General features: G+C 49.4%; 2 protein-coding genes across 2 annotated transcripts; one reads left to right on the forward strand and one right to left on the reverse strand.

The window, feature by feature from the left end:
• Window positions 1-4141: 4141 nt before the first annotated feature.
• On the reverse strand, window positions 4142-16152 carry HPCAL4 (hippocalcin like 4). The gene is made up of 5 exons (XM_053575085.1): window positions 15893-16152; window positions 15655-15759; window positions 9767-9936; window positions 9440-9655; window positions 4142-8196 (listed from the first exon to the last, which is right to left on the reverse strand). Exons 3-5 carry the CDS (start codon window positions 9926-9928, stop codon window positions 7999-8001), a joined length of 576 nt encoding a protein of 191 aa, XP_053431060.1. The 5' UTR covers window positions 9929-9936; window positions 15655-15759; window positions 15893-16152; the 3' UTR covers window positions 4142-7998.
• Window positions 10966-25396, forward strand: LOC128574495 (ubiquitin-like protein 5). Its single transcript, XM_053575089.1, has 2 exons — window positions 10966-11530; window positions 25104-25396. Exon 2 carries the CDS (start codon window positions 25169-25171, stop codon window positions 25388-25390), a length of 222 nt encoding a protein of 73 aa, XP_053431064.1. The 5' UTR covers window positions 10966-11530; window positions 25104-25168; the 3' UTR covers window positions 25391-25396.
• The last annotated feature ends 2587 nt before the right edge of the window (window positions 25397-27983 follow it).

Here is a 27983-nt window from a genome sequence, read left to right on the forward strand (position 1 = left end):
CACTTGGGAAGAACATATAGAGTGGTTATTTGGATGAAGGTGAGTTCTTGACACAAAAGGGAACCATCCTCATTCTGTCCCGAGGCTTTTGGTCTGTGTGGCTGGCCAATCAGATTCCTCTTTTCGGGAATCTGGAATTGGAAGCAGGGTCTGGGTAGTCAATCACAGGAGCAGAAGCTGAGGATGCTGTGAAATACATTGAGCTCCCAAGAGACCTGGCTGAGCCTCAGCAGGCTGCAGTTATGCTCAGTGTAAAGCTGAGAGTGGGTGGAAACTCCTAGAGTGGAAAGAGCTGATCAGCATAAAGAGATGGGAAAAGATATGCACAGGGGCAGCAGAGACTCCAGGAGAGACTCCCCTGAGAGAGAGCTGCCTCTGACCCTAGTCCCAGTTGAGACTGGGCTATTATCCCCATCCCTAAATTTAAATGAGATTCTCCACATCACTTCAACAAATGCCCCAAAGGGAAAGTCGGGGGCTACTGGTTTTTCTTGACTAGCCACCTTACCCAGCCTCTCCTTCTAATAACAAGCCCTGCCTTCTTGATTCCCTGGTCAAGAAATAGGCATGTGTGACTGAGATCTGATCACTTGTAGAGCCCTATGTCACTGGAAACAGTGATTGATCCAAGGAACACAGCGTGACTCCCACTAGACCACTCTCCAGCACACGTACTTAGGGTTCATGGGAGAAATGGCTCTTTTTTCTCAGGGGTTATTAATCTGGGGCAATGTGAATTAAGAACCCATTTTGTTTTCCACAGGAGGTAAAAAAAAACATGGGAGAAGGCCATCTGGAAGGACAATGGGGTCACAGAGAGAAGCAGAAGCAGGGAAGGACAGAGGGTGCAACATTGAGCCTCTGGACCCAGTAACACCTGAACTTCTCAATTACATGAGCCAATATTTCTCCCATTTTGCTCAAGCTTGTTTGAGTTGGGTTTTGTTCACTTGCAGCCAAAAGTTTCAACTAATTTATTCCCCCTTACCCACACTACCATGAGTAGGCTACTGTTCCTTGATATCAAAGGATCCTGCCCAGACTCCTGGGTGAGTCCCTTTAAGAACTTTCCCTAGATCCCTCTTTAGAGGATAGAGGACTTTATCTTCCACTGTTCTCTCTATCATTCCAGGCTTCTGCCCATTGTCTCTGGTTTGTCTGTTGACCCCTTATAGCTGGTGGGTGCAGGGATTCCCTGGCTCTGCATTCCTGGACTGTGGCCAGCACTTTCCCTCCAGGCCCAGCACTCTTTCAGATGAATAAGCCAAGAAGAGACTAGGGTCTCCACACCTGAACTGCTCTCCTGGGCAGCTCAGCTCCAACATACCTAACCCTGTTGGCTAGTTAGCAAGACCCAGAGCAGTTGCCACCTCTTCCATGGAGCCATCATTCTCCTTTGTTCCTTACCTATCCATCCCTACCAGGCAAGACCCTTCCTCTTCTGAAGCCTAGAGCTCATGGTTTGTTATTGCCCTTTATAATAATAATAATTATTATATTATTATTATTTGAGTCAGAATCTCACCTTGTCACCCTCAGTAGAGTACCATGCATCATAGCTCTCAACAACCTCAAACTCTTGGACTCAAGCGATCCTCCTGCTTCAGCCTCCCGAGTAGCTGGGACTACACTTGCCTGCTACAATGCCCAGCTATTTTTAGAGACAGGGTCTTGCTCTAGCTCAGGCTGGTCTCAAACTACTGAGCTCAAGCAATCCACCTGCCTCAAACTCCCAGAGTGCTAGGATTGTAAGTGTGAGCCACCGTGCCTGGCCTCCTTTTCACTTTCTGACTTGGATCCACTCCCATGGTTGAGAAAGCACAATAATCCTTGATGTTAGGAGGCCTGAGCTCAAGTTTTCAACTTTATCATTCTCTGAGCCTTTGTTTTCTTTTTCTTTCTTTTTTTTTTTTTTTTGCTGGAGCCGGCTTTGAACCGACCACCTCTGGTATGTGGGGCCGGTGCCTTACTCACTGAGCCACAGGTGCCACCCTGAGCCTTCGTTTTCTTAAGAAAAAAGTGGAGACTAAATGTGTGCTGGGCAGCAGATCACAGGGGAAGGGTTTGTTGACTTTGAAGGCCTGTGTACACACGAAAGGCCAATTTTTTGAGGGCTGGGAGGGCTTCACAGAGGAGGAGATAACCGGGACAGGGCAGAGGATGACCCAGGGAGAACTAATGGCGTGTGCACAAGCACAGAAGTGTAAGAGACCCCTTGGGAAAATGGGTTGGGGGGGCAATCCAGGGTAGCTCAAGCGCAGGGTGCAGGAAGAGGAAGAGAGAAGAAAAAAGCTTCTGAGGTCAGCTGGTGTCAGGTCGTGCAGGGCCTCCAGGGACATTTAAGTGGCATGTCATTCTGAGGGGAGAGGAGAGCCTTGGAGGAGCTGACATGGTCAGACACGTGGCTTAGGACGATCACGCTTGCTTTTTAGTGGCAGCTGGTTGGGGCAGAGAGCAAGACTGAAAGTAGGAGATGGACTAGCCTGGTTGGGCTAAGGTTTATGAGGGCCTGGATGGGGAGTTTTAGGGAGAAGGTGACCCAGAACCTGTATGCCCAAGCAGGCAGGGGATAAGACTTCCCATCCCCCAGCGAGGCTTCAGCTGGGAACAACAGCCCCAAGTTCTCAGTCTTCTGAATCACCTCCCTAGGTTCATAGTTGCCCTCAGGCCAGGTCAGCCTCCTTCCTTCGTCTTAATTGCTTCCTGCCAAGGGAACTGGCTACCTCCAAGTGTCCTTGAGAAAACCCTTGTTGAAGAAACTGAGCCTTCCAGGAGGAAGCAGGCAGCTCCAGCTGCCACTGTCCCCAACTCCCTGTGGGGAACAGTGCCTCTCTGACTGCTGGGGGATGTTCTGAGAGGAACACTTTACCGCCAACCAACTCCTACCCCTACCCCAACTATATCTGGGTCAGGTGGGGAGGTCTCAGGGCCCTGGGCTGGGCTCCTGTGCATGGTGGAGCAGGTTATGCACTCCACGATGACCTGTGACCAGCAGGGCAGGTGGGAGCTAAAATTCAGCCTTGCTCCACTAGCAAAGCTGGGCATGTTGGCATGACAGGGCTGGATTTGTCCAAAGAAGAGCGATGTTTGTGTAATTAGCTCAAAGGTGCCATCCACTGCCTTGCTGCCTAGTTTTAGTGCTGTTCCCACTCAGAGGGAGTGCCTTTTCCTAATTTGTACCAAGAGCACCACATGGACTAATTATAACCCTGGCTCTTGGCCTTTCATTCCACTGGCCACTATCCACTCATTTGGGCTCTTACGATGCCTTCCACTGGACAGAGGGAGAAACTAAGTCCTAATGTCAACTGCCATTAGCTTCCTTCTGGGGCAGTTGCTAATAGACCTAACATATCAGTGCCAGTCTGGCCAAGGGAATACACCCGACCTAAAGCTAAACCAAAACAAATCAGATCTTTTTGCTTAAGAATTGGAGCTAAGAGACACACAGGGGAGTTGTTAGTCACTAGTGAGTCTTTTTTTATTTTTTATTTTTGAGACAGAGTCTTTGTCACCCTCCGTAGAGTGCTGTGGCATTGTAGCTCACAGCAACCTCAAACTCCTGGGCTCAAGGGATCCTCTTGCCTCAGCCTCCTGAGTAGCTGGGCATATAAGGCACCCACCACAATGCTCAGCTATTTTTTTAGAGATGGGGTCTCACTCTTGCTCATGCTGGTCTTGAACTTGTGAGCTCAAGCAATCCACCTGCCTTGGACTCCCAGAGTGCTTGGATTACAGGCCTGAGCCACTGTGCCCAGCTGCTAGTGGGTCTTGATATAGAGTTGGGAATGTAGCCACTATATGTAGGAAAACCAAGGAAGTTTGAAGGGAAGCCAAAGAAAAGAGCACAGAGGTAAATATTGCCCAGGGGACAAGAACCCATGAGGCCTAAGGATGAGATGGAGAGGCCCAGTCACCAGTTCCAGTTCTCTTGAGGCCCAACCAAGCTTGATTTTCCATTTTTAAGGTTCCTTGTAATCTGCCCCCTACTTTTTTTGAAATAGCTCAAGTGGGTCTCATGCCATGTTCCCAGAATCCTCACTAGAACAAGTAGGTCCCTGAGGTGGTCCCACTACATGATGTCCCCCAGGTCCCCTCTCACCCAGCCCTCTCCCAGCTTAGGAAGAGCAGGAGCCCTCAGCACAGTCACACCTTTTATTCATTGTCACTGAGGAAAAAACACACCACACAGCACAGGATTGGCCAGTGAGGACAGTCACTGTGGGCACTGTCAGAAGCAGCACATCTGGAGGGGACACGGGCTACACTGGAGCACCCATGGAGAGGTGGTAGGCCTCTCTCCCCTGCCATCAGCCCTCCTGCTTCCCCAGGCCTCTTCATCCCTGCTGCTTAGAAGGCCTTGGGCTTGCCCAGCCTGCACCAAGCAGGAAGGTTTATACACTCTGGGAGGCCCAGTCCTGCCCCCGAAACTGGCAAAGGCAAAAAGAAAATCCTGAAAATTTCAGAAAGAAAATTCCACATATTTCTGAAACTTAAATTGCAGGATTTGAATTACTTTTTCAAGAATGATGAATAAATATGTAGGAAATGCATTCTTGCCCCCAAAGTGATCTCTAAAGTCAGCACAAAGCCTCACCCAGGGTGGGTCTTCAGGAAGTATTTGTTGCTTTAATAAATTTTTGTGTAAAAATATTTACAGTGTCAGCTTACTACCCTGCCTAGAAACCTCAGCTTCTTCTTTTATTCTCTTTCTTTTTTTTCTCCCCACTTATCCCCCACCCTGCCCCAAGCAGGATGAATTGGTACCTCTATGGACTGCCATTGTGGTCAGGAAACGAAAAGATTTAGTACCTTTGCTTATGAACTTGCTTTTTCTTAGCTTTTAATTTAAAGATCAGTTAAATAACCCTGACTAGAGCTCAAAGGACTACAGTGGCAATGATTTTTAGCATAAGATATAAAGAGCTCATCAACTAGCCCAAAAGGATGAATGAGGGCAGAATATGTAAGAAGGCAGATTCTGGGACTTTGCAATTCACAGAGAGGTTGTAAGGAGATATAAAATTTCAAAGGGGAGTTTGAGGATGTCAATGTTTTCATTGTCTGCATATTTTTGTTTCTGTGCAAGTCATATATAAATCCCTTTTAACCTTGTGTTTTTGGCAAATCCCTCTCAGCTAGGGTAGGGATGGGAGGCCTGCCTTTCTTCTCAAGGCAGGGCCAGTTGCTCTACCACAAAGACTCCTAGGCACACAGTCCCTAGGACAGTCAGGAGCATGTGGGAGCAAGGCTTGGCCTGCCTGTGGCTTCTCCCATCAACAAAATGGTGGTCCCAGTTCCTGGACTGGCATTGTTTTCACACTGCTGGGCTATCTAAGAATACTGTGTCTGAGCAGAAAATATCACCCATGAATATGTGTCCAGAACTTCAGAGCAATCAAACATACCCTCCTGGGTAGGACTTGCTTGTCAGCTTGGGAAAAACAAAAATAGTTCTCTCAGGGAGGAAAATGGTGGCGAAAACAATGCAGGATGCTTCCAGGCTTCTGACTCAGAGGCCTCCCAAGATAGCATTATTCTGTTAGCAGAGCCACCCAGAAGCAGAAAATAGGATCCTTGGAAATAGAGGACTCCAACCGAGTTCCTATTCCTTTTTGGAAGACCACAACTTCAAAAACATGTTAGCAAGAAGCTTATAAAAGATGAAAATCAACTTAGTTTGCCCCACAGTCAGCCTCTACACAACTGAAATGGGCAGGGAAGAGACTCTGGAGGGAAGAAATCCCCTTAGAGCCTTGGGTTCAAGTCTTGGCATTGTGCTCTTGCACAAGTTTCCCCACCTCTGAACCTTAGCCTCCAAGTCTGGAGAAAAACAATGAAAATCTCTACCTCCTTGGGTTAGAGGATCAAATAAGATGGGGTAAATGGCAAGCCTTTGAAAGCCATGAAATTCTGTGGGATTGTGAGTTAGATAGATAGAACATCTAGGGGGAAGGAACTTAGTGAAAAGCCTTCCACTGGAAGATTCGGGTCCCAGCTGAGCCAGGTTGTTGAGCATATGTGTGTCTATGGTGCTGACCAACAGCACAAGATAGCTATTATCTACCCCTGAGAGCAATGGGACATCTTTTGAGGCAATATTGGATAAATATCTCCTAGTTACTGGAATGTGATGTGAATTCCCCAGCCTGTCACATGGCTGGTCATAGCAGGAGGATAGAAAAAGAGTGGCAACTCAGAGGGCTTGCTACCTCTAAGGGCCCAATAGAGCTTGAGACTAAAGGTCAGGATCCCCAAAAGTTTCCACCTAGAGAGGCAGGACAGGTGAGCCCCCAGAAATGAGGGGCATGCTGCATCTCTTTCTTGCAGATGCAATTCCCCCACCTTGGGCTCAGCAATCATTCCTTTCTCTTACCCCAGCCTGTTTTCACCAGCAGTTCAAGAGGAAATCAACCATCACTGCACGTCAAAGCTCATTTCTGATCACAAGTACAGGCGAAAGTAGCAAAAGACTTGATGAAGAAGCAAGATTGATTTTTCTGGCAGTCAAAGCATGCAGCTGTATAGCTCACGGATCCAAAATTGGAACACAGGCATTGGAAAACAGAGCCAGTGCACTTGGGAGATGATGAGTTACCTGGCTGGTCTAGGATCTAGAGTTAGAAAAAACCTTTCAAATGGAGCATGTCTAACACAGTTTTAGGCATTTGGTCCATAAATGTAGCCTGGGTGCCTACACAGTGGCTGGGAGGTGCTTTTCTTCCATCTCCTTCTGCTTTGGTACCAATGAAAGAACATACTCATCCCTGAAACTACACCAAATCTAGAAATGAACTATCAAGATGTGGGACATACACTTGTCTCACCCTTGGCAAATCTTATTTTTTGTCTCTGAAGTCACAACCCAACCAGAGTAAGCGTGCAACAGAGTTGCTTGTTGAATTGAAAAAAGGAAGCAGCAAAAGCAGCAAAAAAACAAACAAACAAACAAACAAACCCCTGCTGATGGTGACTTAGCCTAATAAGAAAACTTGTTATCTGGTAAGTTTGATGGGTATTTACCCTCTTTTGGTCTCAACTCTTTTCCCCTGATAATTAGCATTTTTCTCTACTCATTTGATCATTTTATAAGAAAACAAGTAATATAAAGTACATTTTAACATCCTAAACTGATAAGATGACTTTAGCTCTTTCCAAAGGTTCTAAAAAAATAAGTATTACATAAATTCTATTTTTCTTAAGACTTCCACTCACATGGCTCTGAAATATCCAAATGCTTCTCATTTCATCCTTCTGCAGCCTTGTGTGGAGCTCAGCTGGAAGATGCAATAGCTCCTCCCAAACTAAGCAGCCCTCACAGCACCCTCTGTCTGCTCAGCTATGCTTGACATCCCAGCCTGGGACCCTGACCACTGGAAGTCTGGCTCACTACCCTATGTGCTTTCAATGGGCATGGACTGTGTCTTGTAAACTCCCATATCCTTGGCACTTAGAGATGCCTGGCATTGAACAAGTGCTCAATAAACATTAGCTGAAAAAAGGACGATGAATGTTCCAAAGGCTGGGGCCAGAGGGACCAAGTAGAGTCGAGAGGGGACAGGACAGAGACCACCTTTAAAGGATCTGGGTCCTCTAGAAAGGACAGACTCCATCTGGCCTCATGATGGGCCTGTGGGACCACATGCCATAAATCATGTCCCCAGGAACAACAGAATTTCAAAGCAGGACCCCAGTCCTCCTCCTTAACCCTGCCTCTTAGGGCAAAAGCCAACTCCCCCCTGCCCAATGGATGTTGATTCTGGACCAAGACTGGGGTTGGGGCTAAACGACAGGATATCAGAGGACCTGCCTCTCTTGCAGGGTAAGGTGGTCCCCCAAGGATCTTGACTGACAGGAGGAAGGGCTTAGGCAGAGGAGTAGGTACACCAGAGACTGAGGCTGGAGTGCCTGTCCCCTGGGCAAGGTCAGCCAGAGAGGTCATCAGGTTGAGAGGTGGCCATGCCCATCCTGCCCAGGGGCCATGCCTCTCACCAGCCTCTACTTCTGCATGTCACACTGCAGCAGCAACACAATGGATGGGTCACTCTTGGCTGCCTCCTTGAACTCCTCCAGCGTAATCTGGTCATCCTTATCCTGGTCCATCTTCTTGAAGATCTTGTCCACACGCTGCTGGGGTGTGAGCCCATCCTGGTTCATACGCATCATGATCACAGTGCCCACCATCTTGTAGATAGCCTGGAGGGGAGAGGAGGGAGGTGTGAACACCCACAGGGGCAGGGAGGATCCAGTGAGTGAAAAGATCTGGGGGCAGGCGGGGGAACTATGGAACATTGTGAGGAGACTGGAAGGTGATAGATACTCATTAAGACCAGATATGTAATGAGCATGTCCTAACTTACCTAGACTAAATGCTGTTTCTTTCAATGAAATGTGTCTAAATCCCAACTCTTCTCCCCAGCCTGCCCCTCCTCCAGAATTCTGTCCCATTAAGTAGCAACTCCACTCTGCCGGTGGCTCAGACCACAACCCCTGACACTGTCCTTGACTCCCCTCAGTCCCTCCCATGCCACATCCAATCCTTCAGAAAATCTTGTGAGCCGCGGTTTTCTGATACAGCCTGCATCCCTGTCACTTCCACTGCTCCTCTGTGATTGCAACTTCCTACAGCTAGGACTGGACTGCTACCCCCTACCCTCCCACCCCCAAGCCTTTTCTCCCTCCATGACCTTCATCAGACCACCTTACCCTGCAAGAGAGACAGGTCCTCAGATATCCTGTCATTTAGCCCCAACCCCAGCCTTGGTCCAGAAAACCAAAGTCTCTACCCCAGTCTACAAGATGCTGAGCAAGGGCTCCTGACTCCCTCGTGACTCCCACTCTGACCACCTCCCTCACTGGTCTCCCACCACCTGGCACCCCCCTCCTTGAATTTGGCAAACCCACTCCAACCTGAGAACCCTCTTCCCCCAGACGGCTAGGGCTTAGCTCCCTCACTTCACTCAGGTTACTACTCACCTTTCACCTTCATCACTCTCTCCCCATCCTTTGCTTTATTTTCTTCATAGGACTTACCACCTGACACAGCATAGGTGTATTTACTTTTTAAAAAAATTTCTTACTAAAAGGAATGTCCCACAAAAGCAGGAACTTTGAACAGTTAACTGAACTTAATACTTACCTGTTGAAAAGTGAATGAGTTAAGAACACAGGCTCTGGGCTCAGACTCCTTGGATTTAAATCACGAACAGCCACCCGCTACCGCTTCCTCATGGGTAACATGGGGTTTCTGATAGTACTGCCTGCATCCGGTTGTTGGGGGTTGTTGGGGAAAGCGCTCAGCGCAGGCCTGCGGTGAGCGGCTGGGTGCTGGGGGCGGGGAGGGCTGCAGGGAGAGTGGCTGGCGGGGGCGATGTCCCGCAGGGTCGGCTCGGGACCCGCAAGCCCTCCCAGTCCGCCCCGGTCTCGCACCCTGGCGCACCTCGATGATTTCCAGCATCTCCAGACGCGTGATGCGGCCGTCGCCGTCCAGATCGTACATCTCAAAGGCCCAGTTGAGTTTCTGCTCGAAGCTGCCGCGGGAGGTGACCGAAAGGGCGCAGATGAACTCTCGGAAGTCTATGGTGCCGTCGCCGTTCTTGTCGAAGGTGCGGAAGGCGTGCTGCGCGAACTTGGAGGCGTCGCCGTAGGGGAAGAACTGCGGCGGGGCGCGGGCGTCGGGCGCGGTGGCAGCCCTGCCCTCCGCTCCCCGCCGCCGCCGCCCTCCGCCCCCGCCGCGCCGGGCCCCAGCGGCCGTCCCCGCGCCCACCTTGATGTACAGCTGCTGGAACTCCTCGAGGTTGAGGATGCCGCTGGGGCAGTCCTTCAGGAAGCCCTTGTACCAGTGCTTCAGCTCCTGCTCGCTGAACTCCGTGTTCTGAACCAGGTCCTCCAGCACCTCGGGGGCCAGCTTGCTGTTGGTCTTCCCCATGGCGGGGCCTGCGGGACAAAGGGCTCCCTGCCACTTGGTCCAGGCAAGGCCCTTGCCTCAGCAGCGGTCCCCAAGTCCCTGTATGATAGGGTTCTCTTTCTCTACCACACCCACCTCCCATGACACGCCCAACTTCCCCACAGCCAGGTCCTTTCTTCCACGACAGGCTTCCGTCCTCTCAGGACCACCCTTCTTAAGCAGGGCTCCACCCCTCACCCCACGCTGCCCACAGGAGGACCCATCTTCTCTGGCAGCAGGCCTCCAGCCCCTCTCCCACATGGGGGAGGGTGGTCCTCGACCCTCATGACACTCCACAATAAGGGGCTCTCCTCTCCTCCTGCAACACCAGGGGACCCACAGCACGTCCCTCCCCTCCCCACACAGCAGGGAGCCCCAGCTTCCGGGTCCTCAGCTCCCCTGCACACTGACACTTCTGCACGCACAGTCTTCATCCTCCCCTCTCCTCTTCAGGCCTTCCAGAGCTCCCCAAGCCGGTAGTCTCCTCTCTTCAATATTCACACCTTTCTGCACTCAGCTCCCACCCTCCTCCTCCTGGACACAGGCTCCTTTCCCGTCAGGGACCTGAAGCAGAATCCTTCTGTGTCCCCTAGTGCTGTCTTCCCACCCAAGTTCTTCCTCAAGGCCTTCCAGGGCCACCCCAGCGGGAAGCTTCTGTCTCTCCTTCCTCTGTACAAACAGAAATCTCAGTCTGCAGCAATGATGACCCTAATGACATTCTGCTTTTCTTTCTTTTCTTTCTTCTTTCTTTTTTTTTTTTTAGAGACAGAGTTCACTTTGTCACCCTTGGTAGAGTGCCATGGTGGCCCAGCTCACAGCAACCTCCAGCTCTTGGGCTTAGGTGATTCTCTTGCCTCAGCCTCCCCAGGAGCTGGGACTACAAGCCCCCTGCCACAATGCCCGGCTATTTTTTGGTTGCAGTTTGGCCAGGGCCGGGTTTGAACCTGCCAACCTCAGTATGTGGGTCCAGGGCCCTACTCACTGAGCCACAGGCACCGCCCGACATTCTGCTTTTCTTTTCTTTCTTTCTTTCTTTTTTTTTTTTTTTATAGAGACAGAGTCTCACTTTATCGCCCATGGTAGAGTGCCGTGACATCACACAGCTCACAGCAACCTCCAGCTCCTGGACTTAGGCGATTCTCTTGCCTCAGCCTCCAGAGTAGCTGGGACTACAGGCGCCCGCCACAACGCCCGGCTATTTTATTGTTGCAGTTTTGGCCGGGACTGGGTTTGAACCCACTATCCTCGGTATATGGGGCAGGCGCCCTGCTCACTGAGCCACAGGCGCCGCCCGACATTCTGCTTTTCATTACTGAGACTGACTGTGTGCTAGATCCTGTGCCAGTGATGGAGATAAAGCAGATTTGGGTCAACCTTCAATAACTCATAACCTGATCAAAGAGGTAGATGGTTGATTACAAAGGGCCCGCGATCTATGCCAAGGAGTATGGACTTCACCTGTAGAGACAGAAGCTCCTGGCCATTTTAAAGAAAGGATGAAGAAGACCACATTCATTCCACAACACCAAAGAATGCTTATAATATTCCAGGCCCTGAACTAGGCACTGGGAATCCATAAAAAAGGTATGTGTTTTAGAATTTTTCCTTTGGTCAGTGTGAAAGATGACCTGGGGTGGGGACAGATAGGTTAGAGCAAGGAGGGGCCTGCTACACAGTTCAGATGTGAGATGATGATGCTAAGGTTGGGGTTGTGGAGAGATGCGTATAGACCAAAAGATGTTAGGAATGGGAATTGGCAGGACTTGATGACTGATTAGATGGTGTGTGTGTGTGTGAGAGGGACAGAGGCTCAGTTCGGGGGCTTTAATGGATTGAACTGCTGTTACTCTGAAGGAGGTTTAAGGAAGATCAAGAGTCATTCCCGAGCTGGAACATGAGCCCCTCATATGGCCCGTGCCAGAAGTGTCTGCAAAGGAAGGTACAGCCCCTCCGTGGGAAGCCTGGTCAGGCTTGAAGGCTGGCTAGACACTCTTGTCTGACCTCCATCTGAGAAATGTTCCTCCAGAGCTGGTTTCCCAGGACGAGACGTGGGAAATGCCTTTGACCTGCCTACAGTCTCTTCGGAAGAGAGGCAGGTTCTCACCCAGGGTAGCTTGTCCCAAGATACTCTAGGAAAGGAAGCACTTGGACTGGCAGAAGGAGTTCCACTTCCACAGCTCACCCCCTGCCAGCGTGGCCTCTGATCCTTACTATTGGGAATACCCTCAGCCTGTTCCATACCCGCACCTTTGCTGTTAGTTACAAGTTATCTCTAGGCTTCAGAATCCTCTACTGGGTCATGAGGAAGATGAAGGAACAGTGTTAGCAACATCCTTCCCCACGTACGACCCAAAGAGGATGAAGAATCTTATGTTCTCAGGAAAATCCGGGGAGGGAAAGCATGCCTTCTTAGGAACCTGAGGCTGTGGGGTCCAAAACAGCACACTGGGGCCAGAGGCAAGGACATCTCTGGAATATCCATGGATGGCTCTCCCCAAATCTAAAGGATTCTGAAGGCTCAGGGTATAGACAAAGAAGGTGGAGAAGCCAGAGACAGAGGTGTCTGATGGGAGTCAGAGCCTCTCCCTGCTGTCTTCCTGCAGGATGTGCCTGAGTGTCTGCGTGAGGGGCTGGGTCTGTGTGGGAGCGTGTCAATGCATGAAGCTGCAAATCTGTCAGCGTGCACACATCTCCGTGTGTGGCTCTTACCTTCTACTCCTTTCCCCCTCCCTGCCCTGTGCTGCCTTCTCCACAATTCTCTAGGGCCTTACCTGTTTCTTGCCTCTATTCAGTCCCAGACTCAGTGTGGAGCCTCCATTTCTCCTCATCTTCTCTACTGCTCTTAGAGGTCAATGCTGGTGGTGCCCCTTATGACTATCCCCTAATTTTAGTGCAAACTGAAATTGAGAGATATCGGAGAAACCTGGCTCAGGGTCACACAGCAGGTCAGTAGAAGGGTCCAGATGAGTATACACTGAATCCATGCCACCTGCCCAGACCACCCTCTTCAAATCACGACTACCTTATCCATCCCCAACTGCCTCTGGGGAAATGAGAGCACTGATCTCCTTTTAACCTCAGTGAGACCATCTGGTCTGAGCTCCAGGCCAACTCTCTGATACCCAGGAGTTATCTTATCTTAGGGGCAAGTCTACAGCCAGACTCACCCCAACTCGAGATGGTCACACTCTCTCACTGCCTCTTCCTTCTCTCCCTTGTCCCCTGGAGTGGGGAGGAAACACAATTTTAAGTTATCTTCAGTCTTCCCCTTTCTCTTTCACTTTAGTCTAATTTGACATCATGTCCTGTCATTTCTCACTTTGAAGTGATCCTGACACCTTCACTGTGTTTGTAGCCAGGACACAGCTGAGGGGCCTGCAATCCATCTGGAGCCCTGCTTGCCGAGCCATGCCCATGCCAACGGGGCTCCCCTGTCTTACGGGAGGTGCCTGTCTTCTAATTCCTCTCTTCCAAGGTGATGGCTTTCTTTATTTGCCCACATGTACGATATAGAGTAGAGGTGGCCATGCCCTGAAACTCTGGAATCCCCTAGAGTCTAGTTTCAATGTGCCCACCTGTCTACTCTCACCTCCCATTGCCCCCTTACAACCAGAGCTGATTTCACCTATCTGCTTAGTTATTTTCCTCTCCACTAACATCCTTTCTTCTCTTCTGGGCTGACACAAGCTGAGTAGACCTGGGAGGCTGTAGACCATGGAGACTTCAGAGCTCTCTGACCCTCACCTCGAGCTATAGAATTCCAGGATGCAGCCTGATTTGGGAGAGGCCTTTGTATTAGGGACTGCTTGTGCCAGAAAAAGTTCTCCAGGCCCTTTTGCTAAATGACAAGGAGCTTATCCCCTCCCAATATGACCCAGTGAACTTTTGAGCAGCCCAGTGAGTAAAGTGCTTTTTCCATCTTTCCTGAGTTTGCCCTCTTGTGATTCCCCCCACTACATGGTTCCTGCTCTGCCCTCTGTCCCTACACAGAACTGCCCTGCAGAGACCTAATGGCAGTGCCTAGAACACAGTGATGTTCTATAAATGTCTCTTGGTGAATTATGTGAGAGGAGCAGAAGCCCCTTCTTCCTCCTTGGAACCATGTCAGGCTGTTTTGTTTATCTGTGTTCTGCTATCACACCCACTTCAGAGACAACAGAACCCAGACCCAGGGAAAGGAAGAGTTCACCCAAGGTCAACTACAGCCCATCAGTAAAATGAAGGCCAGAACCCAGCTGGGGGCATGTTCTGCTGGTGCTGTGGCCCTGCTGAACACAGGCAGGCTCCTCTGCTTACTTCTTAAGGGCTGTGAAGGAGCTGGCACTGCCCCATACAGAAAACCACTGCCCCTCTGTACTCAGAGCTTCTTCCAGAGGGCTTGGGCTGTGGACTTTGAATGGAGAGGTGGCAGCAGGGGTGGGAGGGACTGAAAGAGGCAATAATCCCACACCCTCACCCAGCTTCAGAGGAGCTGGTGCTGAGGCAGTTGCCATGGTGACAACAGCTCCCTGGCCAGGAGATTTTCTCTCTTTCCTCTCCTCCCTTTGCTTCCCCAAGCAGCAGCAATAGCAGCAATAGCCAGGTCTTCTCCCTCCCCTTAACCAGAGGCAGGGCACAACAAACAAAGGGTGGGCCCTGTCAGCCACCTCCAATTTGGAGCTGTTCCTGTCAGGATGGGCTGGTGATCTAGGAGGGACTTCTAATAGAAGGGACCTGGAGACCATGTGGGAGGGGGTGGGCTGTAACTAGGGCTAAGTAAGAAAGAATGTCCCTTCAGCAAGAAATGAAAGCCCCCAGGCATCCTCTTAGAAATGTCCTTGTGGTTCAGGGTCCTGTTTTCCCATAATCATCCACAGAACCAGGGTGTGTCAGTGTTGAAAGGCTGTTCAAATCATCTCATCCAGTCTACCCTCTCCTGCCCCATCCTCTTTTCATGAAGGATCAGAGACGGACGTGTCTTGGCCAAAGTCAAACCGTAACTGAGGCAAAGACACAATTTGAACCCAGCTCCTCTGCCCTCCAGGTGCAGGCCACTGTAGGGGAGGAATGCTACGGCCCACATTGGGAGGGTCCCTGCAGAGGAAGCAGGAAATGGAAAAGAGGGAACAACTAGCCATAAGAAGGTCAGAGTGCATCGAAATTAGAAAGAAATTGGAGTGGGAGGATGAGAGGAGTAGGTGGCTTTGGCTATGAGGGGTGGGGTGTGGAGGCTGGGACCTTGGCAGTGGCTGACAGGGTACAATGAACTGCTGGGAGAAGGTGGCCCTGGTCATCCTCCAGCCAGCATGAGAAGCCAAACATGGGCCCTCTGCCAGGCTCTGGGGGTTATGGGGAGGGGGGTTGTCATGAAAGTGTCTGTGAGGAGGAAAACTCAGAGGGGGGTTCCCTCCCTCAGGAATGCTGTGATCTCTGTCAGCTTTAGGGATGAGAAATGGGTACAATGCAGGGGACAGTGTGAGAAGGATGCAAACTCTCTGTGGAGGCAAAGGTTGTCTTTGGGGGCTCGTGGTGTGAAGTATTTGAGCAGTTGGTGGGTCTGGCTGGTGTCGGTGGGGGCTATCTATGCAGGTGGAAGGTTCCCATGGCGCTGGAGACTCCCCATCTCCAAAGGAAACAGGAGGAAGGGTGATTGGTGCTTCCTCTAGCACCAGCGACACCACACCCCCAGGCGTGCATGTGTTGGGGACCAGAGCAACGGTGGTTCTTACCTGAGCTGGGGGTAAGGAGGCAGCTCTTCTCTTTCCCTGGCCGGATGGGGCCTAGACTGAGGCGGTGGTCCCCTGTCCAGGGGCAGGCCCTCCAGATGCTGCCGCCTATGGTGGAGCCAGGGGTCAGGGAGACAATCGGGGTGCAGGAGATAAGGATGGGAATGGAGAGTGGAGGGGGAGGGGACCAGGGCCTCCTCCTGGCGGGGTTAACTTGAGAGCCCAGTCCCACCCGCGTTACCTGAGGCCACTCGCCGAATCGCTGGATGGCTCTGAGCCTCGGCGGGCCGCGGGGATCGAGGCTGGCTCGTGGGCTGGGCTCTCCAGGGTCCGCGCCGGAGCCGCCTCCCAGGTCTGTATCACTATGTGCCTCTCGAGGGCGACACGATTTGCATAAGCCCCGCCCCATCCCGAGCAGATTAGATGTCTATTGGCTCTTCTGGAGCGGAGTGGCAGGCGGGGTTTCAGGTGGGGATAGGGAAGCTAGAGAGACCCGGCTAGAGGAGCGCGCCCCGCCCGCCCGCGCTGACCTTCCCGAAGTCACCAGGAGGGAGGAGGGTTGTACCCACATCTCTACCCCCTACCCTGAGGCTAGGGCACTGGCTCCTGGTCTAGGGTGAAAAGTGTCGACGTTTGAAGTGGATTCGCAAAAACAACCTTAACGTTGCTATAGAAACGGAAGAATCACAGCCGAATCTCTAAGCTTTCGCTTCCTGGGCCCCAGCGGGGGCGGGGGGTGGAAGACAAGATGAGTCACAAGATGAGACCCCCCATATCCTACCTGAAATGGCAGCGGGGCAGGTGGAGCTGCCGAGTAGTTGGGTGGGAGAGGGAGGAGATGGGGTGGTCAGCAGTCCACGCTTCGCGCCCCTCCCACACCCACTCCCCTCACGCTAGGAGCAGAACGGAGGGAGTGGGTGTGCCCAGAGAGAGCAGTACGGATGGCGAAGTGTGCAACCTCTGCCTAGCTCCACGCTAGTCGTGGGTTCCCTCCAGCCACCCCTCCAGCCTTCATTCCAGTCCCTCCATCCCCACGACCCTCCGCAGATAGGCCCTCCTTATTTCTCACAGAAAGACCCCTCTGCCTACCCCGTGGATCTGCCCATTCCCCACCCTCCCATCTTCCCGTTCCGTAGACAGAGTTGGTTCCCAGCCGCCGCCAGGCTCCGGCCTCGGATGTTGACACAAACCCGAGGCCGTTTACACTGAGTGGGTCTGGAAGGTTTCAGGGCCTCGGGAACACCTCCTCCCCGCACTTAGGGGGTCTCCCCGAAGCTCGGCCCGGCCGCCCAGGCTACACTGATGTCTGAGAGCGCCCGCCCCAAGGCGGTGGGGAGGAACCCTTTTAAAGCCAAACTGGCGACTAGGAGGGTAGCAGGTATCTTGGGACGCGCCACGTGCCTAGGAGGAACTTCCAAGGATCTGTCAAAGGCGGAGGCGGGGCGTTTGGTGATTGGTCAAATGCGAGCGTGGGTGCTGCAGAGCCTGGGGAGGAGGCGGGGCTTCTGCCCAAGAGGCGGGAGTGGAGGTGAGAGGGGCGATAGGCAAAAGAATTGACCTGCCAAGGGAGAAGGAAAGGCTTCTGGGACTGGTCCCAAAAATGTCCCAACGGGCTTGCTGGAGAGGGACCAGTGGGCATTGCTTTCACGCCTTGAAACGGTTTTGCTCTACCATTCTCCTAGCTGCTGGCTTTGGGGCCTTAGCAGGGGGATAGGGGTTCCATGGTACCTACTGCTGTAGGTAGGAGCCACATCCCTGGCACCATCGTTGGTGACTCACAAGGGACGGATGTTTGAAATTCCTAAATCTTTCACTTTCCGGGCATCCATTCTGCTATGGCATGGGGAAGTGGAAGAGAAGCAGCACAGGTAGCTGGAAATGGTATCTGAAGCCCTCAAATGGAGTCCCTTTTTGCCAATGACTCTGGTGGGCAAGACCTTTCTTACCCTGGGCTTCCCAATCTCTAAAATGTGGGAGCTGTTAGGGAGGCCCAGAGGAGCGGGGGGAAGAAGTTCGACTAGGAGAGTGAAGAAAGACTGTCATCTTGGACAGAATTATGTGGGCATCAATGTAACTGCTTCTCTTAGAGCTGTGAGCCTTTTAACAATAGCCAACACAGGTGGAGAGCTTACTTTGGGCTCTAGGACTTTATATGTATTACCTAATGTATTCCTCATAAGAACTCTCTGAGGCAGGTACTTTTATTGCTCCCACTTAACAGTTGAAAAAATTAAGGCACAAAACAGCTAAGTGATTGGCCCAAGTTCATGTGGGTACTAGCGAGAGTTACAAAGCTAGGATTTGAACAACAGTCTAGCTCCAGATCCCACACTCCTAACCAGCGCCCAATACTTCCTCTGCTGATGATCCTTGGATTGGAATATTTGCTTTGGATTCCCCAAGGCATTAGAAAGGCAAAGTCCAGGGGCGGCGCCTGTGGCTCAAAGGGGTAGGGCACCAGCCCCATATGCCGGAGGTGGTGGGTTCAAACCCAGCCCGGGCCAAAAACTGCAAAAAAAAAAAGGAGGAAAGAAAGAAAAGAAAGGCAAAGTCCAGTCTTCTGGGAGTAGCCTCTCTGTTTCAGGTGACCAAGACACAGGATTCCAGCAGTACAATAGAGCTGGAAGTAGTGAAAACAAGGAGAAGCCCTCCTGAACCACCAAGGGAACCAGTGCATGCTTCTCCTGACCATCCCCTCCCCCAGGCAGCACTACCCATGCATCCTGACCCATGAATCTTCTTGGGGCCCTAAACTGCCAGTCATAACCCCCCATAATACTCAAGTCTGAGACCCTGATCTTGATCCTGCCTCTGTCCCCTTTGGTTTGATGTTTAAAGTAATAACAGCTGACATGGACCAAGTTGCTTCACTATGTGCCAGACTCTCTGCCAAGTTCTTTATCTGCATCTTCTCAATTAATCCTAAGGATGACCACTGTCAGGGACAATATTAAAAACATTCAACCCATTCAGACATAAGCTTTACCAATCAGGTCAGATACTGACCTTAGTGTTAGATCAAGGTCTTAGTAATTCTCTGTTCTGGAAAGAGTTGACACTTAAGTTATTGGCTTAGTGGGGCAGGCAGCCGAGGGTGGGGAGGCCTAGGGTGGGGAGAAGTCAAACGTTATGGCTGACTATTTATCATTCAATTTGGAAGTAGTGTGATGCTTTTTCAGTTGTAGCAGTGCACAGGGACTGATTTCAGCCCTTGTATCATTACTTTATTTCATGGTATAGGATGGAGGCTCAGAGAGGTTGGACAATTTGGCCATTGTAACACAGCTCATTAGCCACAGAGCTAAGATTCCAAAGCTTGCACTCGTAAACACTGGCTGAACTGTGTTCGTGGAAAAGGTAGCATTCAAAACTGAGTTGAGGTTTCCACTACTATGCAACTGAAGTCTGAGCCAGAGGAATGTGGCTTAAATTTTGGGGCTTTGTTGCTCCAAAACAGCCTTACTGTTCTCAGGCTTGGAACCTTGGCAAACACCTGTTTCATGTCATTGAAGGAGCAGCCTTGCAGAATGAGGAGAACAGGGCAAGCTGCATGGAAAAAGAGCAGGGGACATGAAAAGGGAGCATATAGGGAATTGAGTCCCACACGGTTTCATTGAGGGCAGAGGTCTGTAGGCAGGGGCCACTTCAGTTTGCATCACCTAAGTGCTAGCTAGCCTTCCTCTCCTCCTTGGTCTTCAACAGTTTCTTCATGATGGATAATGCCTTCCTGATTCCCTGAGTTTTCTCTGCTTTGGCTAGTGCAGCCTGGTGACAGCTGGAATTCCTCTAGGTCCTAGACAGTTCACAGTCTCCTTGGTGGCTGAGAAAGAGTGAGATCATTAGAGTTGGGTTTCATCCCTTTCCCAATTGGCTAAGCAGGACATTTTTTAAAAAACTTTTGATATAGAAATCTCTCTTTCTTTATTGTTTGTTAATACACAGTAGCTAAAAAATTGATACAGAATGATAGAGAGTAAAAGTGATAACTGCAGGGGACTTTATGTCCTTGCCTGTCCCGCTTCTCTTCCCTGGTCTTCTCCTGGAGAAGCCATATGTACAGTGGGTTAAGTGCACCAACTTAAGCCAGGCTGCCTGGGTTGACATCCCAGCTCTATCACTTACCAGCTGTGTAACCATAAGCAAGCTACTTTACTTCTCTGTGTCTCAGTTTTCTCACCTGTAAAATAGGGATAATTGTAACAGTACCTATTTTATAGGGCTACTTTGAGGATTAAAATTAGTTAATATATGAAAAGTGTTTAGAACAGATTTTACATTGGAGAATTGCAGTGTATTATAATAGTTCCCTATTGCATACAGTCTTGGTGGGAACTATCAATCCAGGTGACTTCCCGTTGGACAAATGATTCAGGTAAGGCTAAATAGTCTCTCTTTCTTTTTTCTCTCTTGCCCACATCCCCACCAAATAAGTCTGAATCTTGAGAAAAGTGACTCAGGACTGTAGATGTTTAGCACTGGTTTATTCCAGAACGATGCCCTAATGACCCTATCCATTCATTCCTGCTATCTGGGTGACCAGAGACCACTCTGGTACATGTCCTTTCCAGAAACTGATTTTTCTTCTCTTCCTTTGGTTCTGTAAGCCAATCCACCCATCCCTCTAAAAAAATTTCTTTTTTTAAACTTAGGTTGCCTAGAGCTGATTTCTGTGTGCTTGCAAAGAACATGTATGAATTTGACGTATTTATCGGTTGTGACTCTTGATTGCAAAGGATGGGAAGTCCAGCCCACAATAGGTTAGGCAAAAAGAAAATGTAGTGGCTTAAACAACATGATTAATATCTAACCTCTTTCCAGGGCTCAGTGCAGCTCTCCTATGTTGGATTCTTTCTTGGGATCCACATAAAGGCAACATATCTGTCAACACCTTTAGGTCAATGTAGTCTCAAGTTGGAGTACCACAGAAAAGAAGAGGGCTTCTCTTTCCCAGAGCAACCTGAGTCTTAGAATCAGTCACTGAAGATGGGGATGGGGGAGAGGGATGTAGTGCTCTGATTGGCCAGAGCTGAGTCTGGAAGTGAGTTCAACTCCCCACAAAGGATGTGCACACTTGGTAGGAAAGCAGGGTATTCCTACCAAGAAAAGGGTGAATAAAGACCAAATAGCAAAAACAACAGAGATGCTAGAGTTTATAAAAACACATACAAGCTGGACTATCAGGATACCAACAGCAAGCAGATAACACTCAAAGAGATTAATGAAGATAGGTCAGTGAGGGAACTACATACACAGTATGGGCAAAGTTGAGAGAAATCAATAAGGGATCGCCAAGCACCCTCCAGCTAGCAACAGTGGAGAGCCAGTACAACACTAAGCCACAGGGCAAGAGGAGAGAACAGCGCTGTTATTACAGGAAACAGGTTTTCAGTGGCAGCTGTGGACTTGGTAAAGGAACATACCCACTGCCAACACTTGCCCCAGTAAAGAGAGATTGAGGGTGGGTAGAAAAAAATACCTTGACCTTCCTCTATTCCCATGTGCCATTCTCCTTCTGTGTCTCCCATTGGCCAAATCCAACAGGAAGCCAGAAGGCAAAGAAGCCCAGTTAGTACAATTCACACGCAGCCCCCTGGGGCACAGAGCAGGGTAGATTAGGGTAGAGGCAAACAAAATATATATGGGGATATAAATTATATATATATATATATATTTTTTTTTTTTTTTCTGAGACAGAGTCTCACTCTGTCACCTGGGTAGAGTGCCATGACATCATCACGGCTCACAGCAACCTCAGTCTCTTGGGCTCAAGTGATCCTCTTGCCTCAGCCTCCCAAGTAGCTGGAACTGCAGAAGCACACCACAACACCCGGCTAGTTTTTCTATTTTTAGTAGAGATGGGGTCTCACTCTTGCTCAGGTTGGTGTTGAACTCTTGAGCTCAAGTAGTCCCCCTCCTCAGCCTACCAGAGTGCTGGGATTACAGACATGAGCCACTGTGCCCAGCCCAGTCTGTCTATTCATCTAAGTGCATGGACTTTCAAGTCAGATAGATTTGAACAAGTTGCCTAACCTCTCTGTAACTGAGTTATCTAGTCTGTAAATGGGAATACTAATAAGAACTAGTTATTGTGTGAGAATTCAATGAAGATAAAGTGCTCAGCAGAATGCCTGGCACAAATAAGCACTCTATTCACATAAATATAGAAATCACAGTTAAGATGCTGTATTAACTGGGGCAGAGGCTACGTATCTGTAGCAAATAGATTCAGATGTACAATGCCTCAAACACAATAGAAGTTTTTGTTTCTATGGAGTCTAGGGTTGGTGTCGGGTTGATAGGAGGACTTGAGGATCCATGTTTCTTCTATCTTGCCATTCTACCAACCTTTAGAGTCTCTAACCAGTGGAAAGGGAAAGAGAGAGTGGAGAAAGCACACCTGCTTCCAAAGGTTTTGCTTTGGAAGTGACATACATCATTTCTTACATTCCAGGGAAGACAAAAATCATTCTAGTATATCAGAAAGGGAATTTAATATAAGAGATTGAACACAAAACTGTTATAGAAGAGCGAAAGGAGCAAAATGCAGATAAGTTAGCCAGAGATTTCTAGTTGCAGGAAGCTACTGCCACCCCTAGGCAGGAGGGCCAAAAGGGAAAATGGTGCCATCCAGAGCCTGTGTTCATTGTGCTGCTTAGTTGGAGCACTTGCTCCTGCCACCACTAGAATCACCGCCACTACTGCCCCACAGAAGCCAGAAGCTCACATTCTCACTGATGCTGCAGTCCGGACATCTGCAGTCACCTGCTGCTGTGGCTGTCACTGCCAGAGCTAGAAGTCATGAGTGCCAGGCAACTAAAGCTGTTGGAGTGCTTGCCACCTGCCACCAGTGGAAGAGTGGGGAGCCTGCAGCCACCTCATTGCTCTTGCTGCTGCTCCTTCCCCTGCTGGAGAAAGAACAATAGGTTTCTCTAATCTGCCTTTCAAACTCCCACCGGGAGCCACTCACTGGCAGAACCTAATGAGAAGTTAGTTGGTAAAAGAATCTGAGAAATGTAGTTTGCAGGTTTCCAGCCCCTTGCAATGCAGAGGGAGCCTCGTAAGACGAGAATAGCACTGAGAGCAAACAGACAAGTGACTGCCACTGTAATCTCAGAGTACTGAAGACTGTAGTTTCAGCCACCTTCCTGCGTTTCCACCTTCCTATGTTTGCTGAGAGATACTCAGCTTCAGAGCCAGCCCCCAAATCTCCCTACCCCCACCACTAGACTTCCATTAAGAGGGCTGACTTGGAGTACTATGATTATAAAAGGAAACAGACTATCTTCTCTCCTCATTCCTTGTGGGTGCATTCAAACGTTTCCCTTCCCCAAATCTCTGGGAGAGGGACCTCTAAGAATTAGCTCATGAAGTTTCGGAGTATCCTCAGGAAGATGAGTCTGACTCTTTATTTCCCAGTTGTATCTTAGCTGACCCATAAGGTGTGTTGATCTGCCTCAGTGCTGCTATGGCAGGGGTTGGGGTGAGATGGAAAAATCACTGACAGCATAGCTGAAGACCTTAAAGCCCAGGGTAAAGAAGCCAGCTAAGACTGGGAGCTGCAGGCTTCCTGGAATCCCTCCAAAGGGATGTGCCGTGCTGCCAACAGGAGACCTGCAGAAAAATTAAGTGATGTTCCAAGGGATGATTAATGTCTAAAAGAATAGTGTGGGCCTCACTGTTAGCTGTGACTGTACAGGAAATGAGGTGGATTAGTGATGGCAAGGCTAAAATTCAGCCACTATAGTAATTATTAAAAGATTGATGGCTGGGCATGGTAGCTCATGCCTATAATCCTAGCACTCTGGGAGGTCCAGGCGGGTGAATTGCCTGAGCTCAGGAGTTCAAGACCAGCTCAAGCAAGAGCGAGACTCCATCTCTTAAAAAATAGCCAGGCATGGTGATGAGCGCCTATAGTCCCAGCTACTTGGGAGGCTGAGGCAAGAGAATGGCTTCAGCCTAAGAATTTGTGCTTGCTGTGAGTTAAGAGGCCATGGCACTCTACTAAGGGTGACAATGTGAGACTCTATCTCAAAAAAGAAAAAAAAAACTGGTGGCGCTTGTGGCTCAGTGAGTAGGGTGCTGGCCCCATATACTGAGGGTGGCGGGTTCAAACCCAGCCCCAGCTGAACTGCAACCAAAAAATAGCTGGGCGTTGTGGCGGATGCCTATAGTCCCAGCTGCTCGGGAGGCTGAGACAGGAGAATCGCGGAAGCCCAAGAGTTAGAGGTTGCTGTGAGCCGTGTGATGTCATGGCACTCTACCGAGGGCGGTAAAGTGAGACTCTGTCTCTACAAAAAAGAAAAAAAACGATTGAAACATTTCCAAATCAGTTGGTAAATAGCCACTTCCCCAAGTGCCTCCTGCCACCGCAGCCACCCTGCCACCACCCACAGGAATCCCAGGACATTTGAATTTTCTAGTGGGTGCCTTCTGCCCCCTACTTCTGGCCTGCTCCAGCAGAGAGATTTCAGGACCCTGCTCAGGGAGTGGCTGGTGACTTCTGATGGGTTGTGTCTGTGCCAGTGATTTTCAACTGGTATGCGGTAAGAGGATCTTAAGTGTGCCACAAAAATATTAAAGGTCATTAATTGAATTATTTTCTAAATGAATTCAAAGCACGGTAAGTGTATTCTTTTATTCACTCTTTTTTTTTTTTTCATCAACATAACAGAAGTTTAACTATAGGTTCAAGTGTGCCATGAGATAAAAAGGTTGAAAAACTCTGGTCTGTGCCATTTTGGTGATTAAGTATTTGGAATATCACCTCTGCTCTTGGACGCTGTGGAAGTTACTGTAGCCATTATGACCCACAGGAAGCAACCTGCCCAATTCACCAAGGGCAGTCACATGAGAAACCTTTTTTTCTTTTCTCCCTCCTTCCTAAACCATAACAGAGAAGCAAATTGCAAAGATGGGGTTAGATATGTAATAACCGCCTCTCTGTCCCCAGCCACCAGATCCTTAAGTTGGCCCAAAACTGAGAAAGAGCTTTGGCTCAAATATGAAACTGAAATTCTAACTAATTTTGATGGCATTTCAGTAGCTGAAAATGATTAAAAATTTCAGGGCCAGACACTGTGGCCCACACCTGTAATCCCAACACTTTTGAGAGGCTTGAGCCCAGGATTTTGAGATCAACCTGGACAACATAGTGAGAGCCTATGTTTGAAAAAAAATTAGCTGTGTGTGGCAGCATGTGCCTGTATTTCCAGCTACTTGAGAGGCTGAGGCAGGAGGATCATTTGAGCCAGAAGTTTGAGACTGCAGTGAGCTGGAATTCTACTACAGTACTTGAGCCTGGGTAATGTAGCAAGATCCCATCTCTTAAAAAAATGGAAGACTCAGTGTTGCTCTGAAAGGCTGAAGTAGAGATTGGACATGTCTTCCAGTGGTTTGCAAATGTGTGGAGATTGCAAAAGAATCTCTCATGGTTTTTAAATCTCATCCATCAGAGTGCTTGAGGCTGGAGATTGTGGTGTCTGTAGGTTAGAAGTTTGAGTCTGGAGCTTCAGCCAGGATGATCGAGGTTGTTTGCAACGACCATCTGGGGAAGAAGGTCCACGTGAAATGCAACACCGATGACACCACTGGGAACCTTAAGAAGCTGATTGCAGCTCAAACTGGCGCCTGTTGGAACAGGATTGTCCTTATGAAGCGATACATGATTTTTAAGGACCACGTTTCTCTAGGGGACTATGAAATCCATGATGGAATGAACTTGGAGCTTTATTACCAATAGAGCAGACTTCGTTTCCCCTGCTCTACTGTTCTTTCCTCCCACACTGGTATGGAGGCTTGTTTTTAAAAACTCACATTAGAAAGGAGTCGCCGACGGCCAGGAGGGAATATGCCCAAGTTTTATTGTGACTACTAGGATACACATCTCACCCATGACTCTCCATCTGTGAGAAAGACACACTGCAGGGGGAGGAAGCACAGAGAGAATGTGAGGGAACTACCAGAAATGGATGGAAAAGCAGGCCCAGAGCCTAACTGACAAAACAACAGCTGCATTTCAACAAGGAAAAGTACCTCCATTCTCTGCTCCTCCTCCTGCAGGGGAAATGATTCCACCTCCCCCCAGTCTTCCAGGTCCTCCTCATCTTGGTATGATGCCAGCACCCCACATGTGGGGCCCTCCCATGATGCCGATGATGGGTCCTCTCCTCCTGGGATGATGCCAGAGGGACCTGCTCCTGGAATGAGGCCACCCATGGGAGGTCACATGCCAATGATGCCTGGGCCCCCAGTGATGAGACCTCCTGCTGGTCCCATGTTGGTGCCCACTGGTCCTGGAAGGATTGGACAAGACAGATAAGGGTAGAGGGGAGTTTTGTTTATATCAGTTTCATATTACTTGTTATATTTTACCAGGAGATCATGGTGCTGTGACTCTGGGTATTTCCTTAATAGCATATTTTTGGCTGGGGCTGGGTTTAAACCCGCCACCTCCACTATACGGGGCTAGCACCCTACTCCTTTGAGCCACAGGTGATGCCCATGGCTGATTTCTTTTAATATTCTTTTCTTCTGATAGTAAGAATGATTTTATTTTCTTGGAGAAACAAAGTTTCATGTGAATCTTCCATGTTGGAAAGCTTTTTTGATTTAAGACTTTTGGGGGATTATAGTATACTATTTGTTAAGTTTTGGGAGAAGCTTCTAAAAAAAATGCTTTCAGTAGCAAGAGGGCATTGCCTAAAAATGGAATGGCATTGATGGCACGATAAGCATTTAGGGTAGTGTTTTATTTGCATATTTGTAAGTACTTATCCATTATGGAAACATATACTTGATGAAAACTGTGTGTGTATCTGTGGAAGCCACTTTTTCCTTTTAAGTTTTCTTATACAATATTTATTTTTACCTCGTTATATTTTTATGTTGCATTCAGCGTAAATCAAAATAAAACAAAAATCTGTTTAATTGACTCAGAAAAGGGCCATGTGAAAAGAAAAATATTGGGTAAAATTTTACCAATAGAGAATTAGGATTTAGAGGAATGGATTTGAGTTATAGTCCCATGAAAACTCTTTTGTAATTCAGAATATGTGGGTTTTGTATGTATGTAGCTCAGCAAATTATTATTGCATTTAGGTTGAAATAAGGATTAAAATTGCATTAAAATAGATCACTGAATGTTCCTTGTTGTGAAACTGAACTTTTTGTGTACCACTCAAAAATGTTACCTATAACATTTGTTACCTATCAGTATTTGGGACAATTTTCATTCTTAACCTGTTAATATTAAGGAATAAAGTATAAAATTTTAAACAAAAAAAAAAAAAATAGAGGAGGGTGGAGCAAGATGGAAGCCAAGTAACAGCTTCCCTGCAACTGGGCACAGTGAGTCTGGGGAGATAAGACTCCAGGCATCTCTGGTTGGTGGGATCTGCCTATAATCATCCCTTTGAGGATACAGGGAGTCAGCAAGGGACTTCTGGACCCCAAGAGGAGGACAAAAACAGTGTAAAACTGGCAAGTGGTTGCATGTGTTCGATCAACCTAATCCTGCTGGCAGCTGTAAGTATAAGCAGCAGTGAGACTTTAAACTGGAAAGGCCTTACCTGTGAACTGTTTTGGTGTTTTTGGACTTGGCACTAAGTTGAACTGCCTTGGGGAGAGCTTGAGCAGGAGTGCGGAGAACTTTGGGCATTGTCTAGGGCCCAGACTGAGCCGCTGAGCTGGACAGAGCTAATAGTGTTCAGCTGTGGGCCGCAGGGAGCCATTGTGAGAGAACTACCCCGGCAAGCTCCACCCTCCGGGTCGCAGAGCAAGGATCGGGCGGGAGATAGTAACCTAGTGACTGAGCAGCCTAAAGGCGGGGACTGAGCTGCCTTACAGCCTTAACCCTCAGGGGCAGAGTGAGACCCGTTTTGGCACACTGGAGACTTAGGCTGTTGCCCTGGGTAGAGTGCCGTGGCATCACAGCTCATAGAAGCCTCAAAATCCTGAGCTTGGTGCCACCTGGACCTCCATAAGAGCTGCACCATGCCCACCAGACCTCCACATGCCCTGACCAGGAACTGTGGGAGCCGCACAACCCTGCATCCTCCCTCCTGTACCCTCCCTGCCTCCACACTGGCCCACTTGTCTGGCCAGGGACTCTGGTAGCTGCATGCCCTCCAGAGCTCTCCCTGCCTCTGTGCAGAGCATTTCTCCTGGCCAGAGACTGCTGGAACCTCGGGCTCTCCGAGCCAAAGTCACTGGACGCCAGGCACTCCCAGAACCGTGCCCACCACCTCCCGCCCTGTTGCTGGATCCGGGTGTGTCACACTCCAGAGCTGCTTCCACAACCAGAACTCCCTGGCTGGGGCAGCCCCAGAGGAACT

Source organism: Nycticebus coucang, chromosome 22, assembly GCF_027406575.1.
Source record: "Nycticebus coucang isolate mNycCou1 chromosome 22, mNycCou1.pri, whole genome shotgun sequence".
In the NCBI taxonomy this organism is placed as follows: domain Eukaryota; kingdom Metazoa; phylum Chordata; class Mammalia; order Primates; family Lorisidae; genus Nycticebus; species Nycticebus coucang.